This window comes from Oreochromis aureus, linkage group 1 (genome assembly GCF_013358895.1).
Source record: "Oreochromis aureus strain Israel breed Guangdong linkage group 1, ZZ_aureus, whole genome shotgun sequence".
Lineage (NCBI taxonomy): Eukaryota > Metazoa > Chordata > Actinopteri > Cichliformes > Cichlidae > Oreochromis > Oreochromis aureus.
The window spans coordinates 22,541,654-22,560,083 of NC_052942.1; the positions used below are offsets into that span (position 1 = coordinate 22,541,654).

General features: G+C 41.6%; 1 protein-coding gene across 2 annotated transcripts; it reads left to right on the forward strand.

Annotated features, from left to right (window-relative positions):
- Positions 1–209: 209 nt before the first annotated feature.
- dhx38 (DEAH (Asp-Glu-Ala-His) box polypeptide 38) lies at positions 210–17,946 on the forward strand. Of its 2 annotated transcripts, none has more exons than XM_031734387.2 (27): positions 210–477; positions 1,357–1,685; positions 1,912–2,108; positions 2,356–2,517; positions 2,610–2,772; positions 3,131–3,252; positions 3,348–3,424; positions 3,508–3,663; positions 3,837–3,998; positions 4,118–4,225; positions 4,950–5,074; positions 5,182–5,319; positions 5,567–5,753; positions 6,103–6,288; positions 6,369–6,509; positions 6,688–6,798; positions 7,019–7,135; positions 7,224–7,331; positions 7,455–7,567; positions 9,348–9,556; positions 10,843–10,997; positions 11,634–11,789; positions 12,066–12,200; positions 12,593–12,718; positions 12,806–12,901; positions 14,472–14,593; positions 16,711–17,946. In XM_031734387.2, the coding sequence occupies exons 2-27, from the start codon at positions 1,360–1,362 to the stop codon at positions 16,790–16,792; spliced, it is 3,780 nt and encodes a 1,259-aa protein (XP_031590247.1). In that variant the 5' UTR covers positions 210–477; positions 1,357–1,359; the 3' UTR covers positions 16,793–17,946. The 2 variants fall into 2 exon arrangements, with proteins under 2 accessions (XP_031590247.1, XP_031590248.1); XM_031734388.2 differs by having other exon boundaries at positions 1,915–2,108.
- Positions 17,947–18,430: the final 484 nt, after the last annotated feature.

An 18,430-nucleotide genomic window follows, 5' to 3' on the forward strand; every position in this document is an offset into this window, starting at 1 on the left:
AGAACTGAAGAAGCTTCTCGGATGAGAGGTGAAACGTCTTCAAGCAGCTCAAAGAAGTCCAGACGCTTTTCTTTGCAAACTCCTTTGACTACGATGACCTGGATGACTGAGAACCTTCACAGATATAAGAGATGTAGTAATCACTTCAAACCAGAAGCGGCGCTTTTTCATTTGTACGGTTTGGTATCGCCGTACAAAGGGGAAGAAGAAGAAGAAGGATTGTGGGATTGCAATGGCTGCTCCCTCATCTGTAAACATACGCGTTGAGTTTACGAAAACCGATCGTTAATCGTTTTCTCTGACGCCATTACTGCTAGTTTTGTGATTCATTTTGTGGTCCATAAGTTGGCCCCAGATGTTTACGTTCATGTGAGAGTGTTTGTATTTTACGCTGACAGAAACACGCGACATTTTTGCGCCTTCTCGTCTGGACACTAGCAGCTCGAAGGCTAGCCGAGGCTAGCCGCTCAGTCGGAGGTACTTGATAGTTAGTTTTTTAAATGAAACTAATACTATTACCCACGAGCTCTTTTATGGATCAATGTTAGCTGCTTAAATATAATGTGTAGAGCTTACGTAAACATGTTACCAACTACAGCGGAAACGTGTAAAGCCTCAAGTTAGGTTTTGACACTATTAATATGAGAGGTACTAATACATATGTGACTTATTTCCCACCAAAGATTTATTTATTTCATTTTGGATCGGCGTAAAAAGTTATTGTTGCTACTTCATATCCTGGATGTTTTTTTTTTTTCAAACATCAGTAATCGGTCAGTGAACGTAAATTCAATAAGTAAATAAGTTAAATGTTATGTCTCTGTGGTTTAGATTATTGATTGGAGCCTAGCTTTGACTCCGAGAATGACTGTGTAATGACAGCCTATCGATACAGTGCTGTGAAAAAGTATTTGTCTCCTTCCCGGTAAATATAACCCGAGTAAATACACACGATTGGAGTTAAATCCAGTCGAGATGCTTTGCCATGACCTTAAAAAGGTTGTTTAGTTTGGAAACCCCTCCAATGTGGCTGAATTAAAACAGTTCTGGACAGAAGTGTGGGCACAGCGATTCCTCTGGGATGATGTGAAAGACTCATTAGCAGTTATCACAAGCAGTTGATTGCAATTCCTAACAGTTGTTAGTTTTAAGAGGCAATTACTTTTTCACATAGGGCCAGGTTAACTTTTTTCCTTAATGAGTGAAATCATTATTTAAAAATTTAGTTTGATGATCTGAAACATAAAAGTGTAATAAATATGAAAAAACCTGAGAAAGAATGTAATTATGTTATCAATGTTGATATCACCAGCAACAGTTACTAGCACTCCTTCTCATATCATAACTTCTCCACAGATAATGGATGATGACGTGTCAATGCATAGGCTGGAAGGATCCGATCCGACCGTTCAAGTTGGAGGTCTGATTGTAAAGAAGAAGAGCGCTGCTGCAGAGCCCCATGTATTTCGGGCACCCACTCCACGCACATCTTTACTGGGCTTGGATCTTCTGGCAGCACAGAAAAGGAAGGAGCGTGAGACTAAGGAACAAGCAGATTCTAGCAGTGATGACAGGAGTAGCAAGAAGTCAAAGGTTTCCTCCTACAAAGACTGGGAGGAAGGTAAAAGTGACTCTGGATCTGATGAAGAAGACAGTGATAAGAGTAGCACTGCTAAAAAAGAGAGGTAAGTGTGAACACTCTACAAAGAATAGATAGATGTTCCATTTCATTTTATGAGCTTAAAAAGCTTTCATTGAGACTTACAATGTGCTGTTTTATAGTTTATTCGTATATGGGACCGTGACTTGGAAATAGTGCAGAGAGCAAAAAGTCATGGTGTGCTTGACTGAGGAATTATCATCAGTAATCCTATAATGGAATTAAGAATGTTTTATTTTTTGTCTCGCTAGCAGGAAGTATCGTGTGACTGGCTCAGAGACGCCCTCAAACCCTGGAGGGGTCAGCGAAGAGTTCAGACGCAGGCACCAGCAGAGGGAGAAGGAGAGGCGCGAGCATGGAGTCTATGCCTCCTCTAAAGAGGACAGAAACAGAGAGAGAGACCGAGAAAGGAGTAGAGATAAGGGCAGAGATCGACGCAGTGAAAGAGGTGACTCCATAGATCACTTTTCTAATAGTCATGCAAGTTGACTTTTGGTTTTAGTCCATCCATCATGATTTTAGTGTGATATTTTTTTTTTCCTTTTTTTTAGTATTTGTGAAAAAGAACCACTAAAAACTCTGGATATTCCTTGGTTGTTTGTTTTGACATAAATTGTAGATCAGGTGATAATGAAAGCAAATGTTATTTCAATTGAAGATGTTGAGATTAACTCTCCTTTGCTTTTGTCTGTTAGATGACCGCGAGAGCGGCTGTAGCCGTGGCAGCAGCAGCAGTCGGTCAGAGCGTTGGGAGCGCAGTGAGAGGAGTGAACGCTCACAGAGGGACGGGTGGTCCGATCGCATCAGCCGGGGCAGTAGGAGAGATGAACCCCAAACTCCACAGAGTCGCCCCAGAGGTTAATTCGTTTTTATTTGAATTTGTTTTATTGCCATGTACAAAACGTTGTGTATTCAACTTGATCACTTACCTTCTTTTGTTTTTACATAGATTCTTTCACTCCCTCCCGCTCCAACTGGGATGAGGATGACAGTGGTTTTGGCAGTTCAAGGCATTCCCAGTGGGAATCTCCTTCCCCTGCCCCGTCTCACAGAGAGTCCGACCGCTCGGAAAGAAGCCAACGCTCTGGCCGAGAGAGTGAGAGAAGGGACAGGTGAGCAACTGTCGTGTATTGTAGATTACATTTCTGTGACTCAGGACCTGTAATTTTTATTTATTTCTTTGTACTTATCAAAACTGATATTTTATATGTAACCCCACACAGAATAGAAAATATTGAATTGCATTTAGAATCATTTTAAGCTTTAAATGCTATTTGGTACATTTTTATTTTATAAAAATAAAATTCGCAGCTCTTTGCTGCATATCACCTTGTTGTATCACCAAGTGTTATGATCATACTGTTATCATCAGTTTCTTAGATTCATCAGAGGCTTTTGTAAATATGATTGCACTTTGTGTGAAATGCTTAACTGCCACTCGATGCTAACATCCCATTTATCTGCTTTTAGATCAGTTAGATCAGGTCGTTATGCTGACGACACGCCCCTGCCTACCCCATCCTATAAGTATAATGAATGGGCCAATGACCGAAAGCATTTGGGGTCCACACCTCGTTTATCACAAGGAAAAGGTACTGTTTAAAAAAAAAAAAAAGGAGCTACACTGAACCTTCATTCAACATTTATAGTATGCCGGAGAAATTTAATTTCTTTGTCTTTTCTTTAGGGAGGAAAGAAGAAGGTGGTACAGGATTTATGTTTGATAATGAGGACGAGAAAGAACAGTGGGAGGAAGACCAGAAGGTGAGTACAAAATTATCACTCTTTCATGCCTTATACATAAGCATTTTTTTTTCTGTTATCTGATTATTTAACTGAAATTACAGCAAGCTGACAGAGACTGGTACATGATGGATGAAGGCTATGATGAGTTCCACAACCCTTTCACTTCCACCTCTGACGACTACGTAAAGAAGAGAGAGCAGATACTTCAGAAGCAGACTCAAAAAAGAATATCTGCCCAGAAACGACAGATCAATGAGGTACAACCATTCTGCTTCATATTTACCAAAATCCAAACTGTACGCCTGCACGCAGTGGCACATCGTCTGTGTATCTGTATACATGACGTGCCACCGCATGCAGGTGATCTTTGTGTGTGTGCATGTCCTTTGTGTGGGTATATCTTTGTAAGAGGCTGTGATTCTTCTTAAAGGATAACGAACGGTGGGAGACCAATCGAATGCTGACCAGTGGTGTGGTGCAAAGGTTGGAAGTGGATGAAGATTTTGAGGAGGACAATGCCGCCAAGGTTCACCTGCTGGTTCATAACCTGGTCCCTCCCTTCCTGGATGGAAGAATAGTCTTCACTAAACAGGTAAGGCCTCTCGTCATTAAGATTTTCAATCTCTGAGATGTTATATTTGTCTCACGATTACGCTTGAGGAATTTCTTAGCAATTTTAGTGTCAATATGTGTGTGTTTCTCCTCCCGTAGCCAGAACCCGTCATCCCTGTGAAAGATGCTACTTCTGATATGGCCATCATCTCTAGGAAGGGCAGCCAGCTGGTCCGTAAACATCGTGAGCAGAAAGAGCGAAAGAAGGTATGCTGGGCATGCAATTCCACTCAAACAGGTTCACAGAAAACAATTTAGTGACCCTGCCTCACACTTCATGCTGGTTCAGTCTGAGAATGGGAATGCATTTACTGCAATAAACAATATAACACAGTGTGCAAAAGTATGCTGCTGCAGGATTCTTTGTCCTTCTGAACACTGAAGACATTTCTTTATAACTGGCTCCGGTTTTGGGATTGTTGTCTCATGCTGCAGAATGAATGTGGGACTGATGGGACACCTGCCTCATGGAATTACAAAATAAAGAATCTAGACATCTAAAATGCCTGAAAGTGTTACACAGTAGATACATTATATAATAATAATATGACAATAACAGATCTATGATAATATTACAGATTCCTGATTGTAATAATGTAATCTATTAAATGCCCTATTATTGTGCAAGGTGTCATATACATTGTGTAGTTTGGTATTGCACAGTTGTGTTGGAAGCCACATACGATCCAACTCTCTAACAAATGAAATTAATATGTAAATAAATTGTGATAGGCTTACGAACGCATGTCTTATAATGCTGCTGTTGTCTAACATTCCTTCATTAAATGAGTAATCACAATATTTTAATCCGTGTCGGTGTAAGGAATAAATCATTAATGAGGCAAAACTATTGGATGAATCTGACTCCAGATGCTGTGTTCACTCTTCTTCTGATCTGAATATGTGTACTTGCCCTTAATTATGTTTTCAGGCGCAGCACAAACACTGGGAATTGGCGGGCACCAAGCTGGGAGATATCATGGGTATTAAGAAGACGGAGGATGAAGACATGCCAGGGGGCAAAGCTGTAGGAGAGGACGGCAAAGTAGATTACAGGTAAGCTGACAGAAATTTTCTCTTTTACTAATAATCTGGCTTGTAGCACTGAAGTCTAGTGTTTGTCTGATCTACCGTATTCATTTTTTCTTTTTTCTTTTTTACAGAGCAGAGCAAAAATTTGCAGACCACATGAAAGAGAAGAGCGAGGCCAGCAGTGAATTTGCTAAGAAGAAGAGCATTCTGGAGCAGAGACAGTACCTGCCGATCTTTGCAGTCAGACAGCAGCTTCTAAATATCATAAGGTATTGATACCAAGACTATGTTGATTGTTCTCCACCTTTAAAATGTGTTTGACATTAAAAGAAAGAGGGATGTGGTTGATTGGCTGTTTGGACAAATATTTGTTTATACTCATCAACTAAGCAGTTCATTTGATTAGCTTACTATTTAATGGACTATGAAATTAGTCACAAGAAACCCATATTAAAACTGAGATGAGTTCTTTGAGTATAACCTGCAATTTTTAATTGTGTTTACTGCAAACTGCAGGGACAACAGCATAGTGATTGTTGTTGGGGAAACCGGCAGTGGGAAGACCACCCAGCTGACCCAGTACCTGCACGAGGATGGCTACACCAGATACGGCATGGTGGGTTGTACTCAGCCCAGAAGAGTGGCTGCCATGAGCGTGGCCAAGAGAGTCAGCGAGGAGATCGGCACCAACCTCGGAGAGGAGGTAAAGCCAACCCACTGGCGCCATCTTGCATATGCTGTGTAACACTGCCATCTAGTGGGCAAGAGGAAAATATCAGGTTTGTTAGCGACCTGGAATGTGGCAGTGAATGAATTGATCAACTTCGTGTGTGGAAAAATAGTAGTAAGTAAAGGGAAAAACATTTTTTTATAGGGTTTAAAAAAACGCTGTTTTACTTCTATCAGTAGGTACTATCTTTGCTTTAATTGCTTTTTTCCCCCTTTTATTAAAATGAATGTCTGTGCATGTCACACAGTAGTATTGGATTTGTGGTCATTCTCTCACTTTTTTCCCCAGTTTTACTTGATTATTTTGACAATGTTTCCTCTAGGTTGGTTACGCAATCCGATTTGAGGACTGTACATCAGAGAAAACTCTGATAAAGTACATGACAGATGGAATCCTGCTCAGGGAGTCACTGAGAGAGTCGGACCTGGACCACTACAGTGCTGTTATAATGGACGAAGCTCACGAGCGCTCACTGAATACCGACGTGCTGTTCGGTCTGCTACGTGAGGTCGGTACAACGTACTTTTATGAGAAGAATACTCGATGATGTCAAGCAAGCTCTTCACTTTTGTTCGCTTTTCCTATCAGGTTGTATCTCGGCGCACCGATTTGAAACTCATAGTTACGTCTGCAACCATGGATTCTGACAAGTTTGCATCGTTTTTTGGCAACGTACCTATATTCCATATTCCAGGGAGAACCTTTCCAGTTGACATTTTGTTTAGCAAGGTATGTTTATGTTTTTATTCCTTATTTCGGGTATCTGTGAACTTTGTATCATATGTGTAATAAACGTAAATTAGGTTGCCATATTTTTACCTCAACATGAAGCTTTCAGTTTATGAAATACAACTAGTACATATATTATGCAAAGTCTGGATGATTTGTTGTGTCTGGTGCTTTGTAGACACCTCAGGAGGACTACGTGGAGGCAGCTGTGAAGCAAGCATTGCAGATTCACCTCAGTGGGCTGGTGGGAGACATCCTCATTTTTATGCCTGGGCAAGAGGACATTGAAGTAAGCAACATGACATATTTATATATTTATTTTTTTGGTTTGTGTGCTCTCACCAAAGTTATTCTAGTTTTAGTAAAAAAGAGAAAAGCAAAATCTTTGAGAAAACTAATCAACTTCGTGAACTTGGAAAACTAAACTAACTAAAATAAAATAAAAACATGGAGGAAATTTCTTAGTTTTAGAGTCTGGTAAAGTTTTAAGTATTTCCTTGTTATTGCAGGTGACATCGGATCAGATTGTGGAGCGTTTGGAAGACTTGGAAAATGCTCCTCCTCTAGCTGTGCTTCCCATTTACTCTCAGCTTCCATCTGACCTCCAGGCCAAGATCTTCCAGAAGGTTTTTATCACTTGTGAATTTGTTTAAATAAAAATTTTACTCAAACTAATAACCTTCAGCTGATTAACTTTCTTTCATCGCTTGCTAGGCTCCAGATGGTGTGAGAAAATGCATAGTCGCTACAAACATCGCTGAGACTTCCCTCACTGTGGATGGCATCATGTTTGTTGTGGATTCAGGCTATTGCAAACTTAAGGTAGCTCAATCCCGCTGAAGATATTTTTGTTACTGTAGTTGATCAAAGATCATGCTCTTGTTACAGTATTTAAGGAAAGTGACACCATTGATATTTACTTCCCTTTTTTTCCCTATTCAAAAGGTTTTTAATCCTCGCATTGGAATGGACGCGCTCCAGGTTTATCCTATTAGCCAAGCAAATGCCAACCAGCGTGCTGGTCGAGCAGGACGTACAGGACCAGGGCAGTGTTACAGGTAATATTCAGGCCCTCGTCTGCTTTATGCACACTCAGTGTTTGTGCAAACACATTCACATGGCACATTCCAGGATTTCTGAGCTGGAGTTAGTGCATAGTTTACAGTTTTAGCAGTTTTGTTTTTTTAACTCAGGCTTTTTCTTGTTTTCAATACTGAAAGTCTCTTGATCCTTTAAGAGGGAAGATATTCTCATTCTGCCTGTTTTAAAACCTTCTCACAGTAGCTACATGCAATCCAGTTCCACATTACAATTGTAAATGTATTTTTGGCTGAATGGCACATATTCAGAAACAAACCACCCGGGGTTAGAGTCAGGCTTTTATTCTGCTCCTGCTTGTCTAAAAAGCTTGCATCATTCTGGTTGAAGTGTTTGTTAATGTGTTCACAAATTGTGTTCATGTGTGCTGTGGCCATGCCTTCAAGACAGACAGAGGCAGCAAAGGAGGGAGAGTGCCAGAAGCCTAATCTCTGGAGGATTTCATGCAGTTTGACTGTTTGTACGGCAGGAAAGGAGATCCTTTTAGAGGTTTTACTTGACCTCTCGCTCTTTGGACATATTATAACTTATTATAACATATTATAGAGACTTGCTGACATACCTACACATAGTGAAGCATTTTGTATTTGAAATGAGCTGTGAGGCTGATGATAGCCCACGTATGCTGAGATAAATCCTACCCACCTGCTCTTAACACACAAGCTCACAAAAATATACAAAGAATCGGTTTTGGAACAGCTTTACACGGCGCAGTCGAGGCGTTTGAGCAGCTGCGGATGTGAGGGCGCACAGAGAGATTCACGCTGATTTACTCAGCTCGTGTGGAGAATTCCCTGTTCAAAGATCCTTTGAGCGTGTGTGGGTGCCTGCAGTAGGCACCCACACACGCTCAAATCCCTCAATGTTCAAATCATTCTGTAATTATAAGCACCTACACCAGACTGCTGTAATTGCTGGAAAAGATACTTTAACCCGTGCTCAGGAAGTTTCGTAAATATTTGGATAGTGACACTTTCTTTGCCTCTGTACATCACCACAGTGGAATTTTAATAAGATAAAAATGTAGACTTTTAGCTTTAATTCAAGGGGTTTGATAAAATTATTGCAATAACTGTTTAGGAATTAGAGACCAAGTTAAAGAATAAGTTCGACAGTTCACTGAAAGGAGTATCATGACCAGTTGACGCCTGTTCCCTTGTGGTTCAGTGACTGAAGGATGTTAAAAATAATGATTATACTGACCAGATCAGCAACTTCACAACATCTAACAAAGTCAAAAACACCATCAAGTAGGTGGAGGTATCAAATTCTACAATCAGAAGTTTCCTTAATGAGGTGCAGACCACTGTTTAAAGTCAAGAACAGGAACTCCAGATTAGAGTTTCCCAGAAAACATTTAAAAGAGCCCGCACAGAAAAAACTGTAACAGATAAAAGCAAAATTAATTTGTACCCAAATCACGGGGAAAGAAGGGAAAAGGAAACATTTTCAAACTGTGTGAAAATGACTGAATCATAATAGCAGTTCATGTAAAAAATAAATAAATAATGAAAATCTTCCAAATTAAAGCTGGAAGTCTGCATTTCAGTTATTTGACTGTGTGATTTTAAAATCCACAGCAGTGGCTTGTTTTACAGTCCAAAAGCTTGTGGACCTGACTGCATGCTTGGTACTTTCCTAATGACGTGTGTCCACATAATATGAGCATATTTCATCTTCTCAGTTCAAAAACAAGCAAACCAGCTTTACCATTACTCTCTGTCTCCTCCGCCCGAACAGGCTGTACACTCAGAGCGCCTTTAAGAACGAGATGCTGACCACCACCATACCGGAGATCCAGAGAACCAACTTGGCCAACGTAGTCCTGCTGTTAAAGTCTCTGGGTGTTCAGGATTTGCTCCTTTTCCACTTCATGGATCCACCACCTGAGGATAACATGCTCAACTCCATGTACCAGCTCTGGATCTTGGGAGCTTTGGACAACACAGGTTTGTGTCTAGTGTCCAACCGGAAATCCTCCCCCCATTTAAATTGATTTCTAGTATGTCGACTTTTAAAAAAAGTGTACAATCTAATAACTTTTTGATAACTAAGTAGAACTTTAAATTCCAGGAATTCAGAAGCTGAGTATCTTTCCCCTATGTGTGGAAATATCTCACCATGATATTCTAACATTTTATAGACAAAACAAATAATTGATTAAGTGAGAGGATTACTGGCAGATTAATGTATAAAAAAAGGATCTATATAAGATGTATATAGATTGGTCTCAGACTCAACAGAGCACTGCTGTTGATACAGGTATTCCACAGCTCATGAGTTAAAAAGAAAAGAAAAAGCATTATATTTTCAGATTAGTGATAAAATAAAATAAAACTGAGTCTAAATTTATTTGTATATCCTCCATCTGTGTTAAATGGACATGTAAAATTATTTACCAAATTTGTAATGCAAAACGAGGCCATCTTCCTCTTTTTACTTTAACATACTGCCTGTTGTAGCAGGCTGGACTTAGCCCAGGCCAGTTGTTTTTTTTCCAGTAGGGCCAAACAATATAAATCATTTTCCTGAAGTGATGACAGAGGATATTGGGTATTTAGGAATTGCATTTCCCCTCTGAGCGCTGCTTTGAGCTGATACATAGTGATTGTGACACCCCAAACATAGGCACGAGACCGGCTTCTGTAAAGGATGCCGCATTGATAGTGCAGACGCTGCAAACAGGCCTGGAGGAGACAGTTGTGAGGTTTAGCCAGTGGAGTAATTGCCTAGTAACTGATCCTGTGTTTGATTTGACTGGTCGGGTCTCATTTTGGTCTCATCCTTAGCCAGATTCCAGGGGATTTAGGGATTTGGGGATAAGGGGGGGACTTTTGATGATTCCCTGTATGGTGTGTTAACAGCAGATTATCTCTGATTAAGGCTTACCTGCCCCAAACTGGCTTCTCTGCTACTCTGCTTTTCCTCCTCATAAGCTTCTTAGACTCTTTCGTCTAATCATTTAAATCAGAAACTGCAAAGTTTTTTGATCTCACACTCTATTTTTTCCCCTACAAGTATTCTCAGCTGTCAGCAGTTCATTCTACTCTCTCACAGTGAAAGATAAATAAGTGTCACACAATGCTGCCTTCTCCCTTACGCCAGCAGGCTTTTGATGGAAAAGCAGCTTATCCACTCATCTTAATACTTGTCCCTCCTACATTCTTTACATGTCATGTACGTTTATATTTCACACACGCTGAGTTTGTCACGGTGTCCTCTGTCGTCCTTTCAGGATCTTTGACACCAACGGGACGTCTGATGGTGGAGTTTCCGCTTGACCCCGCTCTCTCTAAGATGCTGATCGTGTCCTGTGACATGGGCTGCAGTGCTGACATTCTCATCATCGTCTCCATGTTGTCTGTGCCAGCTATCTTTTACAGACCTAAGGTACAACTCCTTTTTTTTTAATTTTTAAGAATGTGATTTGTTGTTTTTTCGAAAATAAATAAATATGAGCTCCAGTCACATGACTTCTTGAATGTGAAAAGGTTTGCTCTAAGAAGCAAATGATGACATGAGAATCGCATCAAAAGCCTGACATCTGCACTGCTTTAGTATATTTTGGTCCACGTAAAGACAGGGAGCTCTTCGGAGTTTAAAAGCTTTCCTTTTTTTTCCTTTCATATCGTTTCCGCCTCAGACGCGCACTGTTCTGGCTCACTCTTAGCACCCTCATGGCATTATTTTTAGTTGTTGCCTTTTCAGTGGAGAAGCTAATTCACTGTACCAGACAGAAGACAGACACAGTTGGTGACTAGCAGCTTAAAAGTCTGATAATTCCCTCAGGAATTAGTGGAGACTTAAAAAAAAACAAAAGTAAAGGAAAAAGTGAAGAAAATGAATGTTGGACTGTGCTACGTGGCCGGGAACATAACTCCATCCAAACGATAATGTCATAAATGTGCAAATGTTTGCTAACAAATTTGCCGTATAATATTAAGTTTCTGCTTCATGCTGATTAGCTGTTGCATTTTTAAACACTAATGAACACTTTTAAATATTAAACTCTGTGCGAATTTACAGGGTCGTGAGGAGGAGAGTGACCAGGTGAGGGAGAAGTTCTCCGTCCCCGAGAGTGACCACCTCACCTACCTTAATGTGTACATGCAGTGGAAGAACAACAATTACTCTAGCATCTGGTGCAACGAGCACTTCATCCACACCAAGGCCATGCGCAAGGTCAGACTTGCACTGCTTCACCTATTCTCTCTCTGAATATCGTCTAGCATTGGATGGAAATCTCTCATTCACTTTGCAACTCTGTTATATGAATATTGTGCAGTTTTAATGGTTAATAGTGTCAAGTTTGCTGTTTGGGCAAAGTTTAAATCCTGTGAGATTTTCAGGGTGTTACATTATTGCAATGATATGTATTTTTAAAACAATTGTAAGCAGCCAGGTTGGACTTGTTTTGTCTGTTGGGTTCTACCTCCAATAAATACTGTGTTTGTGCAGGTGCGTGAGGTACGCTCCCAGTTGAAGGACATCATGGTGCAGCAGAGGATGAACCTGGTTTCCTGTGGTTCAGACTGGGACATCATCAGAAAATGCATCTGTGCTGCTTACTTCCACCAGGCTGCCAAGCTCAAGGTACTTTCTTCACTTACGGTTTCCTTCAGTTAATATGTTACACCTAGTGGCGACTGGTTGTGGCAGATTTGTAGCAGCATAATTACAGAGTGGTGAAATATCCCCCCTGGCCTCCCATTAATACAGCGGTAAAATCTGAAAGGAAATTTGAAATCATGACTATATAATCAAGGTTCTCAGTTTGACTTATGTGTAGGCAGCTAACCCAAGCAATCATAGTAATGTTGGATATACTTTAAATTTATTTTCCTGCTGTCTAAGCCAGGTGGAGAAGCAAATTAGCCCAGATGACCTGCTTTGCTCTGACCTTATAGTGCAAACATAGACACAGGCACACTGCAGGAACCAGGATCCTGAACATTTAATTTATTTATGCATGTGTTTGCTCCCAGGGCATTGGGGAATATGTGAATGTGAGGACAGGTATGCCATGTCACCTCCATCCCACCAGCTCCCTGTTTGGTATGGGCTACACTCCCGACTACATCATCTACCACGAGCTTGTAATGACCACAAAGGTAAGAAGACTGACTGCTGCAGGTTTTTGGCGAAAAACAGTTGATGATATTTATGTTGCTGATGTTAACTTGTGCTTTGTGTTGCAGGAGTACATGCAGTGTGTGACTGCAGTGGATGGAGAGTGGCTAGCAGAACTGGGACCCATGTTTTATAGCATCAAACATGCTGGAAAAAGCAGACAGGTAAGTCGAGACATGGGTGGAGCAGCATACGGGTGGATGATGGGGTTGTGGAAGGGCTGAAAGAGCAGGCAGCTATGACAGGAAGGTCAGAAGGAGAGGTGGGAAATTCTGTGTAAATATAAAAAGTACATTTTTGTGTTGTTTTTGTTTTGACCCCTCAGCTGTGGTCCTGATCAGCTTTTCGGTGTGGTGGCAACTTTTCTTAAAAACTTTTTTAGACTCAGGAGTAATGTAGTTTCCATCCTAGTTGTGGAACACTGGCTCTTTATCAACCTCAAAGTTGTGTGAGGGCGCGTGGGAGTTTGCCCAACCAGTCTACATGTGTTTTGTTGACCGTGTCCCTCTGAGCATCCTGTAAGTACAGGCTGACTGCCCCGTTGCTATGAACCATTTATTCCCTGTACAGTCGTAGTGAGAGCTTGGTTTGCATTGCCAGCAGTAAATCGGATCCTTTTCCATCAGGCCTGCCCTTGTTCATAACTTTTATGGATAGAAATCCTAGTCGGAGCCAAGTGGCAGAGGGTGTCAACTTTGACAGACTTAGGATCATGTCTCTGCTCTTCGCAGATGATGTGGTTGTCTTGGTCTAATCAGCTTGCACTACAGTGTGAAGTGGCTGGGATAAGAATTGGCACCTCCAACGATTTATTTTTAGGGGGTTTTTTTAGCTTTATTTTATATTTTTAGCAGCAAAGAGGAGACGAGAAAGCAGGGGAAGACACGCAGCCAAGGGCTGCAGGTCGGACTGGAATCCAGGCCCGCTGCATTTCAGCTGTAGGGCATTCGGGCACCTGCTCAACCAGTGAGCTAAATCAGCATCCAGCACCTACAAGTCTGAGTCCATGTTCCTCAGGGTAGATTGCTCACTCTGATTAAGGGATAAGCTGTTGCCCCAAATGGAGGAGTTTCTGTGGCAGGCCTCACAAGTGAGGGGATAGGGAGGCGTGAGATTGACGCCTTATGAACACAAGCTCAAAAAACTTAGATTATGGATACAATCGGCAAAAATGAGCTTCCTCTGAAGGTGGCTGAGGAATAAAGACTCAGAGTTGCTACATCTCAACATCGAAACCAGCCAGTTGAGGTGTGTTGGGCATTTGACGAGGGTGGCTCCTGGACGCCTTCCAGGTGAGGTGTTTCTGGCACGCCCTAGTGGAAGAAGGCCCCCGAGGCAGAGCAGCACATGCTGGAGAAGTTAACATCTCAGCTGGCTTAGGAACGCCTTGGAGTGCCTCCGGATTAGCTGGAGAAGTTGGCCTGGGAGAATGAGGTCCGGCTCTCTCTGTTTTAGACTGCTGGCCCCACAACACAAACCTGCTTATCCATCTTCTGGATAAGCAGCAGTAGTTGGACAGGTGGAGTCTCTTGTTCCAACCTGGAAAAATCCTCAGGCAGAAAGACAGATCTATAAGTGAAACGAACTTGACTTGCCTGCACCATAAAATCCCTTCTTAGAAGAGCGGAGACTGTTAATAGCACTGATTTTAGAATAAAATGTTAACATTGACTTGTGCATGTAAACATTTCTGAATTATTCTTTTTAAACCATCTGTCTGTGTTCGACTTGTAGGAGAACCGTCGCAGGGCCAAGGAGGAGATCACCAACATGGAGGAGGAGATGGCCATGGCCGAGGAGCAGCTGCGAGCTCGTCGAGAAGAGCAGGAGAAGAAGAACAACGCCGGCAGCGTGAGGTAAGGCGGCAACAAATCTCCCCTCCTTTTGGTTCTCTACACGGGCCTCGTCCAACAATAGTTCCCTGTGGCCCTCATTTTCCATACACAGTCAAGATTAGAAACGTTTAATTTACCTACCCTGCTGCCAATCCCCTATCTTCACCCCTCCCTCCCTCCCTCTACTCCACCTTTCTCACTCTTCATGATGAGCTTTTCTCACCTCTGGTCCCTCCAGACGAGACAAAAAGAAATAATATTGACTCCTGGCTGACCCCCATTACTGCAGCAATTTAAATTGTGCCATAGCAGAACAGAGAAAGGAGGGGAATGTTCATTTTCAAATTAGACCAAAAAAATTAATTTCACACCCATCTCCGAGCTTTACATAGAGAAATAGGGTTATAAAGACAAATTTAAAAAAGTCCCTTTATTGTTAATTAATCAGCTGGTTTTTCTGTCTCGAGCTTAGTGTGGCCACATCTGTGACAGATATGTTGAAAATAATCACACTCGAGGTATAGGATTAAGAATCAGATTTAAGAAGAGGAAGCTGGGTGTGTGATAATGAAGTTGAAGGCTCTCCTGGGCTCGTGGCTGCCTTTGTCCTCCGGCGGGCCTCACGAGCGTCTCCTCTCTGAGTTCAGTGTGACTGGGATGAAATACGTTGTCGGGCGTGCTTTCGTGTGGCAGCTGCTTATCACCCGTCTCCCTGCTCAGCAGCGCAGATCACTGCTGTGAATTAGTAAACAGCCCTGTTGCTTGTGTTGTGTATAAATGGGGAGCATTGAGTTTTTTGCCATCATACCAGTTGTTACAGTGGGATTGGAGCCTGTGTGTTTGTTCTATATGAAATGCTTAAGAGACAATGCAACAAGTTTTAACTCTCCAAATGTAGCCTCGCAATGGTTAGCACCATCACCTCACAGCAGGAAGGTGCTGGGTTGGATTGTGTGTCTGTGTGTGGAGTTTGCATGTTCTCCTTGTGTGGCTTCCTCCCACAGTATGCACGGAGTCAGGTGAATCAGTGATTTTAAATTAACCCAAGGTGGGAATGTGAGTGTGACTGGTTGATTGTCTGTGCTAGTCCTGCAACAGACTGGCAACATGTGCAGGGTGTATCCTGCACCTGACGTGAAGACAGAAGAAGAAAGTGGTTCGATGGTCTTAAAATCAAAACCATATGTTTTCAGAAATAGAGATTCTGTAATGTGCTTGGTCTTCTCAGAAATTCTACGGCCCCCCCTTTAAAAAATCCCTAATATTAAATGCATTTCAAAAGAAAAGTCCCAGATTCCTGTTGACACATTAGGTTGAAAAGCATTTAGTAATAGTAAAGTGTAAATTGCACTTTCCAGCAGGTTCAAGTTACCACTTCTGCTGTTTTAGAGCGGGGAGCATTTAATAAACAAACAATATTTATCAGACAAACTGAACATGTGGTAAAAATCTAATTGAGTGCACCAAGTAGATGTAGTTATCTGTCATATAGTGCAGTTGCACACCAGTCAGAAATGATTACATTTTAAAGCTTTACATAACATTAAACATTAGCTGGAACATGTTAGATCAAGTATTCAGATATATTTAGTCCTTTAGGAATGGTCAGTGGGCCAGCTGACACTACACTAAAAAAGTGTATCTCTGTTATAAAACATGCACCACCAGTCAGACATTCATGTTCATTGAGCTTAATGAAGCTACTGGAAGCGTGTGTGTTAAGGGAAGCACAACATTTTCTCCCAAAGTGACCGGTAAGCCAGAGAGCGGGGACGGATTGACAGAAGGAGGTTATGGCCTGATGGTTGTAATTGCTGCAGGTGTGTGTGTGTGTGTGTGTGTGTGTTAGCAGGAGGGAGAGATGAGAGAAGTGTCAGTGTCACACTGCTGTAATTAAAGATGATAGATTGCACTGTCAGAGGCGTCAGGCTCTACGTCCCAACACTCTTCACAGAGACACCGCTCTGTCTTTTCATTCATTCTCCTCTTCATGCAGCTTAAAACCCCCCCCAGCTCTTTTAACCCAGAGTAGGAAACATTCAGCATTGACCAAACACTGCAATAAGGAATAAAGCTCTTGTTGTGTATGTTGCCACAGGAAGTAACTTGTCTGCACCTGCTTCTCTCTCCTGATTCAGGGCGGTGAAAATCTGTACGCCAGGGAGGAAAGAAGAGGTCCCCATGACACCCAGACACACCCCTGCCCGCTTCGGACTGTAAAACAGCTTCTGGAAGTAAGAAGCTCCCGATCCATTTCAGCTTCTAAGCAGTCACTGTCATCGAGGCTCGGACCACACCAGCAAAAGCAAAAACAGTGCAGCTTTCAGCCATTTCTTCCTCCCAGTGTGGCCGTCAGCTGCAGTTCATGTTCAGACCACTAGAGTGAGAACTTGTATAAGGCACAAGACTCGGAGACTAGCTGGGTTGATTAGAAAGCCTCCCTCCACCTTCATCACCTTCACTAGCTGTTTCCATGATGCATTTTAAGGAAAAAGGACTGTGCTGTTTTTTTTCCTTTCTTTCTTTCTGTTCCCCCATAAACAGTATTTATATGTGCTTATTATTGAAAGGCTTTTAGAGAGGTGTTGACAATAATTGTACCGTCACTAAAAACTCAAACTTAATTTTCTATATTCCTGACGGTATTGTCAGAGTGCAGCTGATAAATGGTAAGCTGATGTAAGTGTTACGTGTCTTCATGTCCTTGTATTTACTAGTTCTTGCAGTGTTGTGGCTTGAACGACACGTGCCACCTTGAAGTGCTCCTCTACAGACTGGAGCACTATTGAAAATGTACTTGTGGCACGAGTGTCTACTGACTCTACAGTCGTAATGTCATACGCCCTAATACTCACAATACTCTCATGCAGGCTTAGTCAATTGACCTTTTTTTACTCCTGTTGACCTTGTTCCAACAACATACTGTGGCTCATCATCGCTTCATTATTTCACCACGATTAAATATATAAATGCTGTCATTGTTATGGCAAACATTACCTTTTTGGTTTTCCTTGAAACAGATGTTCAGAAATGCTCATATGCCTTTGTTGGCGTGCACCTTCCTCTTTCCCCTCAGCTGATCAGAATGTCATGCAGCTTCATATAGACTGGTCTGTCTTTTTTTGGTCTTTTTACATGAAAATCAGCTTATGTTTCTTTTTCTTTCCACATCTTTTACAAATGAAAAAGGTGAATAAACATTAGCAATTTTTTTTTTTTTTTTTTAATCCAGTGTAGTTCTGATGCGTTTTTCTGCACATTCATGCAAAACATTGGTTAGTTTTGCAGTGCTGTGAATAATGATTTCATAAGTGAAAATGATGCAACTCGGTTTTTGCTTATGTATCTATTAAAACTAAGTGGCAAACGATTAATTTAGAAGTCATTAACTGTGATCATGAAGCATGTCCACCGTTAAATCAGGTTCCACACCCAGAGGGTGGGCACTGAAAAGGTAACAATGATCTCTGTTAACCAACCAGTTGAGTCTTTATTAATATTTTCCATCATATTTTATCAAAAAATACTCCAAAAGTCACAAAGGAGCCTAAAGCCGGGTTAAAAAGGAATGACGAAGCCGATAACAAATTTCAAATGACAAGCAGCCAAGTGGTCGCAACCTCAGAACCTGAACAAGAGAATGTTTTAGAACAGCTGGCTTTTCATTTATCACAGGTTGATATCAATGATGAACTAACCTTTTTAGAGCTAGAGTTTGATTAGAAGATGCCTGGTTTGAGACCGGGATGAGTTGAGTCTCTGAGAGGACCACGACTGGAAAAGTTTGCCAAGTGTTAATAAGGAAGCATCCCAAAAAAGCTTAGGTAACAGCTGATTAAAACAAACTGGAGGCTCAGA